This window comes from Sorex araneus, chromosome X, assembly GCF_027595985.1.
Source record: "Sorex araneus isolate mSorAra2 chromosome X, mSorAra2.pri, whole genome shotgun sequence".
NCBI lineage: Eukaryota > Metazoa > Chordata > Mammalia > Eulipotyphla > Soricidae > Sorex > Sorex araneus.
In genome coordinates, this window is record NC_073313.1 from 154,926,246 (window position 1) to 154,935,780 (window position 9,535).

At 46.3% G+C, this 9,535-nt stretch overlaps 2 gene segments (V, D, J or C); both read right to left on the reverse strand.

Moving 5' to 3' along the window:
• Positions 1–100: 100 nt before the first annotated feature.
• LOC101557939 (immunoglobulin heavy variable 3-74-like) lies at positions 101–3,006 on the reverse strand. The segment is given in 3 exon segments: positions 101–281; positions 2,539–2,860; positions 2,961–3,006. Coding segments are annotated over 3 exon segments (549 nt in total).
• Positions 3,007–5,989: 2,983 nt separating this feature from the next.
• On the reverse strand, positions 5,990–7,345 carry LOC129399832 (Ig heavy chain V region 1B43-like). The segment is given in 3 exon segments: positions 5,990–6,070; positions 6,912–7,219; positions 7,300–7,345. Coding segments are annotated over 3 exon segments (435 nt in total).
• Between the last annotated feature and the right edge of the window lie 2,190 nt (positions 7,346–9,535).

The window sequence follows — 9,535 nt, forward strand, 5'->3', positions numbered from 1 at the left end:
TATTCACTGAAACAAGAGAATCATTTTTTTCATTGTTCTTTTTGTGCAAACAGTGTGAGTGCCCTGTGGTCTGAGCATGGATTTGGTGAAGTTTCTCACTCTATTCAGCTAGGTCTGTGGCTCTAGTAACTTCTGGCAGCCACAAAGCCTGTGCTGTTTTCTCAGTGGGACTGGGAGAGCCAGAGGTCGGTGGCAGGAATAACTGTGGATTCTGGTGTTGACGGGGCCTCACTGAGACCAGGGATGTCCCTTGGGGATAGAATTTAAATAATACCATGAAGCTATAGAAATTAAACCATGAGTTTCAGGAATATAAACGCTCTGTCCAACTGCATAGAAATGGAAGCCCAGAATAAATCCTTAGATTTTTTATGGTGAAGCTTTGGAAAAGGATTCCAGCCTATGGAGTGAAGCAAGGAAAATCTCTTCAACAAATGTGTTGGGAAAGCAACACCACATACAAAAACAACAATAGAAGATAGAATCAAATCCATATATCACACCAGATACAGAATATAATTAAAAGTGGACTTATGGTCCAGCGTTGACATCAGAATCCTTAAAATACACAGAGAAAAATCTTGGCCAGTCTCTCCATGACACTGATCTTAGAGGGATCATTTCACTCCATTGTCAGAGATAAGATAAACTAAAATAAATAAACGGGACTAAATCAGTTAAAAGATTTTAATGGTAATGTAAACAACAATAAAATTATGATGCCCTAATTAATGGGAGAAAATGTGTACCCACTGAAGCTCAGATCTAAGCTGAGCTTAGATACAACACATCAAACCTTAGCTCTAAGATAATCATAGAACTCACAAAACTCAGCATCAGAACAAATCACTCATCATTATATGGTGTGGGAAATAAACAGATTCTTTCCTACTGCAACATTCCAATGGGCTGTAGGCATATGAAAAGGTGTTTATCAACACTTACTATGAGGGAAATGTTAATATAAAGGACAATGGAACCATCTCTCCCCAGTGAGAATGGCTTATATGAAAAATACTGGAAACAAGCAGTGTTGGAACATTGTCAAAGGAAAAATGTTTTCTATGTTTGTGGGAACTTATCTATGGAAAACACTGTGATATTTCTCTAAAATGTGAAAATTGAATCTCCAAGTTACAATTGATTCTATTTTTGGTGACTTCAACCTAGCGTGAAAACAGTCATTTGAGAAGACAGTTGTAAGCATATGTTCATTGCAGCACTTAGAATAGTTGCCAGGGCATGGAAACAATCCTAATACTTCATGACAATTTTGTGGATAAGGAATTGTGGTGTTTATACACAGTGGGACACTGTGCAGTTATAAGAAAAGACGTAAGATCAATGTTTTCTGCACCATGAATGGAACTAGAGAATATTTGTGAAGTTTGACAGAGGGAGAAGGCCGATTCACAGGATGTCATTCATCCATTGTACGCAGAGAACAGTGTCAGGATGGACAGGATCCAATGATAATGGCCCCTGCATCTTAACCAGACTATGAGGTCCCCGAGAGGAGTCTGGTGGGGGCTCAGATGACTGGGAAGGAGAGGCCCAACATAGGGGCCACAGCAGAGTGTGGGGGTCTGTGGGGATTTGGTGCTGGGAGAAGCGCATGGATTTTGTGATCCACAAGCATCAACACTCATACGATTGTCATCGTGTTCCCTCAGTGACAATAAGAAGGGATTGTCACTTCTTATTGACAATAAGATTTTAATATTGACTAAAATTAAAATTAATTTTTAATTTTATTTATTATATTAGTAATTTAAAAACGAGATAAATTTCTCCTTTTTGTATAAAGGGATGATCTTTATGAAGAAAAAAATCGACCACACCTTACCTAGCAGCACATAACAGTCCCTAGTAGATTCAGAAAGGAAGAGACATAAGCAAATTTCTAATAGGAGAAAAAGTAATTATTAAAATGTATATAGGTAACATATTGAAGTTTGTTCATAAATTTCAACTAGAGTAAAGAAAGCGCCCGCTTCACAGCTTCTCTCCCCTGCCCCTGGAGCAGAGCACTGGAATCCCTGCATCACAGCGCCCCCTGGTGGTCACTCGCACCCCTGCAGCTCCCCTGTCTCCCTCAGCAGGTTTGTGTCTGGGATCACAGGGACTTGCCCTGTGTCTCTTGCACAATAATACACGGCTGTGCCCTCAGTTACTGAGTTGCTCAGTTTTAGGTAACTCCAACAGGGTCATTTTAATTCTACAGGAGAATAATGTGCCTCAGGCCCCAGGGAAGTAACATGGTCCTGTCACTGGAAACTTTTCATCAGAAAAGAGAGAGTGTGATAAAGTCATTACTGCCCGCAGTGGGGATGGAGGACTCAGCCACAACCCACAAGGAGGGTTGCTGTCATCTGAGAGCTGAGTGTCAGGCCAGTCCTGCTTTCCACAGAAACACGATTCATCTGGTCATGAGCAACATTTCCTCGGGGGCGAGTCCTCATAGTCTCCTGGGGGCCTGCGGCCCTGAAGCTCACCCTGCTTCCTCCTGCAGGTGGTTTGTGTCTGGACCCACAGGGCCTTCCCCTCACTGTGTCTCCCGCACAGTAGTACAGGGCCCTGTCCTCCTCCCTCAGGCTGTTCATTTTCAGAGAGAGCGTGTTCTTGCTGTTCTCTCTGGAGATGGTGAATCGGCCCTTCACAGAGTCGGCATACCTGGTAATACTACTATCACTACTTATGCATGAGACCCACTCTAGGCCCTTCCCTGGAGCCTGGCGGACCCGGTTCATCCAGTAGTCACTGAAGGTGAATCCAGAGGCTGCACAGGAGATTTTCAGGGACCCCCCGGGCTGCACCAAGTCTCCCCCAGACTCCACCAGCTGCACCTCACACTGGACCCCTGCAAACACAAAGACATCCTGGTCAGGAAACTCTCCTCACACAGAGGATCTGCCTCTCCATCTCTCCCATGCTCTGTGTCTCTGTCGCCCATGAGTTACCTCCTAACACAGCCACCAAGAGAAGCCAGCTCAGCCCACAGGCCATGTTGGTTCCGTCTGACAGAATCCCTGAGTTCCTCTCCCAGAGCCGAGGTTGGGCTCTTTACATCATCACAGGGAGCGGCTCATTTGCATGTCTTCTTTCTGTATATAAAGTTTTGGTTGAGCTTGGAGACAGCTTGTAGGACTCAGAGCAGGTGTGGTGATATGGAGATGCTTTGACTTGAAAAGATTAGGAACTGAGATGTCACAGCATTCAGTTATTACATACAATAAATTATGCGACATTGTTGCATTTTTGGATATCATTCACTTTTTTGTGCATAGTGTTACTTTTATTTTGATATATAAACTGACAAAATAAAGCTGAAAATATTTTTATAATGTGCTCCTATCTTGTACAAGTTGGTCCCAGCATCTAAACAAAGGTAATCCACTGATTCACTCACAGTTTAACTGTGATGGGCATTAAATGTTTATTTTTAAAAAAGTTTTATTGGCTCACCGTGAGATACAGTTACAAACTTGCATGACTATGTTTCAGTCACACAATGCTCGAGCACCCATTCCTCCACCAGTGCACATTTTCCACCACCATTGTTCCCAGTCTCCCACCCACCACCCCCACACCACCCCTTCCCTGCCTCTATGACAGATACAATTCTTTCTTTCTCTCTAATTTGGGGCGTTATAATTTGCAATACAGATACTAAGAGGTCATCTTGTTTGGTCCTTGGTCTATTTTCAGCTCACATCTCCCATCCCGGGTGATCCCTTCAACCATCATTTACTTAGAAGTTCCTTCTCCAACCCAACTGCCCTTTCCCCCAGCATATGGGGCCAACTTTTAAACTATGACATGATCCTCCTGACCCTTCTTTCTACTGTAATTGGTGTTAGCCTCATGTTATGATACTTTATATTCCACAAAAGAGTGCAGTCGTTCTGTGTCTGTCTCTATATTTCTGACTAATTTCGCTTAGCATGATTCTCTCCTTCTCCGTCCACTTGTATGTGAATGTTATGACTTCATCTCTTCTAACAGTTGCATAGTATTTCAGTTGTATAGATGTACTAGAGTTTCTTGAACCAGTCATTTATTCTCAGACACTCAGGTTTTTTCCAGATTCTGGCTATTGTAAACTGTGTTACAATAAACATACAGGTGCAAATGTCATTTCACTGTATTTTATTGCATCTCTCATATATATTTCCAGGAGTGGTATTGCTGGTGTATAAGGAAGCTCAATTTCTAGTTTTGGGAGGAAGGTCCATATTGTTTTCCAAAAAGCCTGGACCAGTCGGCATTCCCACCAACAGTGAATGAGAGTCCCTTTATTCTCAGATATCATATGTTTAGATAGAAAAATGAGAAAGGCCAGATTTCAGGACCCTGAGATGTGGAAAACCACTGAGGCAGACTCCTGTGTTTGCCTGTCTCTTCTCTTTCTCTCAGAGGAAACATCTCCTGTGTTAAAGATGTTTGTCCCCGTGTACTAAGGTCCTAAGATGTGTAAAAGCTTAGCCCAGACAGACAGCGTTAGCAAGTGACCTAAATGAGTTATTCTTCTGATGATTCCCTATTATAAATGATGATTATGAATGTGTTGGCATTCAAGCTCTCTGTGCATGAGGGTGGCAGGCCCCTGTCCCCCACGCCTTTCCTTTCTTGTCTCTGTTGTCATTGTCATCCGTAGCATCCCTTTCTGTATTCCCATTCCCCAGGATTGGTCCAAGCAAAAGAAGGAGGAAGCAACAGCCCAGACATAAGGTGCTCTCCTGCATGCAGCTGATCAGGCTCTATCCTCAGCATGGCTTATGGTTACCCAAGGCCCCAGAATGAGGGATCCCTGAGCACAGAGGCAGGAGTATGGACTGGGGATACCTGATGTGGCACAAACAACCAAAACAATCAAAATAGGAACCAATGAGATATCGTGAATATCTCCCCTGAAATAAGAACAAGTGTGTTTATCCTGAACGTTTTGTGGACCTGGAGCATGTTGGAGCCCAGGGTGCAGGAGGGGCGTGGAGTGTGACTCTTCACATCAGCTCTGGCTCCTTTTTGCCTTCTAAACCTGGAAGGGTTGAGCAGTAACAAAGTTCACATCAGGCCACGCCCTGGGTGAGGGAGATTACTTCCAACTGCACATTTCAGAGCAAGATGTGGTGTTTAAAGACTGTTCTCTATGAGTTTACATGCAGGGCTAAGTATGGACTGTTTTAGGTACAACCAACTAAATACCGGACACATAAAGAATTACAGGCCAGCTCAGAAGTAATGTTGTTACATACCCCTGAGCCATTAGAGACACATCAGGAAACGTGACAGTTGTAGCAAAAGGGAAGTGGCCTGACTCAGGGAGCGAGCACCATCCATCAGAGTGAGCAACATCCAACATCTGGGACGTGAGGGAAGGGCCTGTTCCACCGCTCAGGGCACAGGTTTGAAGCCCTTGATGGAGCTCCTGAACCCCTCAGAGTGTGGCCCTGGTGGGAGGCACTTCCTGTGTCTCCCAGAGGGGCAGGGAAGGGGCTGGTTCCTGGAGGGGCTGCAGAGCCTTCTCCTCAGCACCACTTCTGCCCCAGGCCACAGTCCATCATCCCAGACAGGGAAGGGATGGACGCGCTCGGGCAGTGCAGAGGCCTGTCCAGGTCCTCCCACGCTATCACATTTCTCAGGAAAAAGCAGCCAGTTTTGCTATGAATCTATAAAGTACGGTGTGTTGAGGGCAAATGTCCCATGGCAGTAACTCGAGTAGGGCCCCACAATCTGCCTGAGAAGACTCTGTCGAGTTCGTTGAGTTCCCTTTCCTCAGACCGGGATGGACTTGGAATGGGCAGGAGCACTGGTGAGCGCTGAGAAAAGCTTTGCAATTTCAAGATCAGAGTATCAGGACTAAGGGAATGTGACCCAGTGTTGGATTCAGGGATTTGGAAAGTGCAAATACGTCAGGGTCCTGAGCTTGAAAATTACAGTCAATACTTACGAGCCAATTAAACGGAGCCCCACAATACAAATAGACAAACTAAAAACCATCCTCTATATCAGGAAATGGAACATCATATGTGAACCCAGGCTGACCCTGATGGACCCAAGAGAAGGGATAGGTCATGGGACAGCCCCACCAGGAGGAGTCCCAGAGGGGAAGGACCCTGAGGCATTTGTATCTGGATAGTTTCCCTGACATCACACTCTCCTGCAGAGCCGTGGAGGGATCTCACTTTACACACAGGAACGTTACCTGACTGGGCCTCACTGAGACCTGAGCTGAAGGAACTCAGGTGAAAGCGGAGATTCCTGAACCATAATGAAGACCAAGGATGGCGCAGTGCAGGAGATGTGATGGAAAGAACAGAAAGGGGCAAGTATGGAGATAAAAGCAGAGAGACAGAAACAGCTCTAGAACTGCCGGGCTGAGTTTGTGTGGTGGACGGATGGATGAGCTGAGTTTGTGGGTCTGTGAGGGACAGAGGCAGCTGGAAGAACCAATTACTGGGAGGGTCTAATGATGGAGGGGGGTGTTCAGGGAAGAGAGTCGGGGACTGTGATGTGAGGGTGTCACTGAAAATGAAGCCGCTTTGAGGGAGTAATAGGGAAGGGTCCTGGTACAGACTCTGGACCCGGACCTGACTCATTAAGGTTGGGTGGCAACAGGTTGTAGGAAATGTGAGAAGCTTGATCAAAGTTTGTACAATGATGCTTACCCGGGGTCTGTGAATGGACCTTCCCAAAGACTGAGAGATGGCAGGACAGGGACCCAAGGTCACTCCATCTACAACATGGATTAGTTATTGTGGTGTTCTGATTCTCATGGTGTACCTTGCCCCTCCTGGTCCTTGTGACCCTTTCAGTCCTGAGCACCATCTGGTGGCCCTGGAGACCCCTGCAGCCCAGCCTGTCTCAGCAGGTTTGCATCTGGGCTTGCCCTGGCTTCCCCTCACAGTGTCTCTCACACAGTAATACACAGCTGTGTCCTCGGGGGTCACTGAGCTCAGCTGTAGGGAGAACTGGTTCTTGTTCGTGTCTCTGGTGATGGAGATGCGGCCCTTGAGGGACGGGCTGTAGTTGGTGTGTCCATTATAACAAATGAGTCCCAACCAGAGCAGGCCCTTCCCTGGGGGCTGGCGGATCCAGTGCCAGCAGGAACCACTGGTTGTGATGGAGAATCCAGAGACAGAGCAGATGAGGGACAGGGTCTGGGAGGGGGCCACCAGTCCTGGGCCCGACTCCTGCAGCTGCACCTGGGACAGGACACCTGGGTACAAGGAGAATCAGTCACTGTCAGTCCCTGCAGTCACACCCTCCTCTAGACCCGTTTACATCTGGGACACTCACCCGGGGGGGCTGTCACCAGACAAAGGAGAAGACCCCACAGTCTCATCTACTTCTTGACTGCAACTATACCTTCCCCAGAGACTCAACCCTGAGTGAGGAGACAGCTGTGAGCTCCACAGCCCAGGATGAATTTGACCCCAGAGCCTGAGAGGGATTTGCATGAGGTGACCTCCTCTGTTATTAGTGGAGACCTCTGACCTCAGGTCCCCTTTGTCCCAATGGGACGCTGAACTCACACACCCTGTCTGGAGGAATGAGCACTGGTCAATGGGGCACTCTGAAACAGGTCATAGGAGAGTCCTGACTTACTGAACTTCGCAATCAGAGAAGATGAAAGAATCAATATTCCCTCAATATGACAGGTCTTTCATATATACATAAAATAGTTCAAATTTTCCCCTTTGTGTCTCTTGCAACTTGAAAATTAAATCCCGTTTCCTTTAAACATTGCTGTTCGCAAAGTTGTTCCTAACGCAGATGCAATGGGTTTTTGATATTCTCACATCAATCCCATCTCCTACTGACCTTCCTTCCTCATTGTCCCCATTTCCCCAACCAGTTTTGCAAGCTTGCCCTTTTATTATTATTATTATTATTATTATTATTATTATTATTATTTTGCTTTTTGTGTCACACCCAGCGATGCACAGGGGTTACTCCTGGCTCTGCACTCAGGAATTACCCCTGCCAGTGCTCAGGGGACCATATGAGATACTGGGAATTGAACCCGAGCCGGCGGCGTGCAAGGCAAACGCCCTACCCATAGTGCTATTGCTCCAGACACATGATTTGTTCTATGTTACTTGTTTCAATCAAGTGGCTAAAGAATTTATCAAAATTACTTCAGTAAAAGAACATCTGTGAAATTGCTTCATCTGATCTCAGGGTTGTGGAGTCCTTGAGAATTTACTAAGCTGTTGGTCTCTGGTTGAGCCTTCTATATATTCTTTTTATTTTTTGAGTTTAGTTGGCTTCTACATTACTTTCTCATCTAGTTTAGTGGCTCCAAGTGGAATTTCAGTTCTGAGGAATGAGGAGGTATTGTTTAGTCCAGAAACTTAAGGTCTGGGATGTAGGACTGGGATGAGTCTGAGGAAACTCTCAGTGCAGCCCTGGAGTTAGGCCTTGAGCAGTAGGTGTGGTGGGTCAGTGTGGGGTGAGTGCGGCTACTGGGCCTTCAGCAGGGCAGGGACCGGGCTTGTGCCTCTCTAGAGTTCCCCATAATGCTCAGACAGGGTCAGTGTGTCAGTGAATTCCAGCTGCTGGGCTGCCCCTCCTGGGAGACTCAGGTGGAATCTGAGGAGCAGGGCCGGTGGGTGAATGGGCAGGAGGCGGCTGTGGGGGTGGGCGCGGCTGCCCTAATATTCATATCTAAGACTTGATTAAAACTCTCCTCCTGTCTAAGATGCCAGGACAGACCCAAAGGACAGACGTGTTCCTCTCAGCCCCCGCTGCTTTCTAGGACAGAACTACGGCGGCTTCTGACTAGCCTTGAGACAAAGTGTATGGAGGGTTCAAACCCTGACTCTGGAATTGGTGATTTAGAGTTGGGGCCTGTCGGGCTTTGTCCTGGAGCAGACAGTCATTATAGACTATATTTAAACTAATACCAACTTGTATTTTATTATTTTATATTATTTTCTTTATTTTTTTAGTTGATTCACCGTGAGGTACAATAACAAAACTTTCATGTTTGAGCTTCGATCATCCAGTGATCAAACACCCATCCCTTCACCAGTGCATGTTTGCCACCACCAAAATCCCCAGTAACCCCCCTCCCATTCCACACCTCTCCCTCCCTGTGTGGCAGTCAATTTGCAGAATATTCTCTTTCTCTATTTTAGTCATCTTCGATATTTCAAGAAAAGTCCCACTACCACTCATACCTTCCGAAAAGGCATGCTAGGCAATGTGTTTTATATTGCTTGTTATGGATACAATATAATGTCATGTGGCCGCAAGAGCAGTCACGCTCTAGGAATTCTAAAATTTGAATTATTAGGTCTGAAGAGATCGCTGCAGCAAGTTGCTCAGGTTCGGAATTCGTTAGTGTGTCTCTGGATCGTGGCTGTGCTGCAGAGATGGCCCTGGACTTTGCAATAGACCATTTCTACTGGACTGCTGCAGACTGGGGAGGTGCCTTCCCTCCGCCTGCACTCTAGGAGCCCCGGCAGCCACCGTTTCCTGGACATCAGTGACAAGATCTGGATATGAGTGACAGTGGCAGCAAATGCCA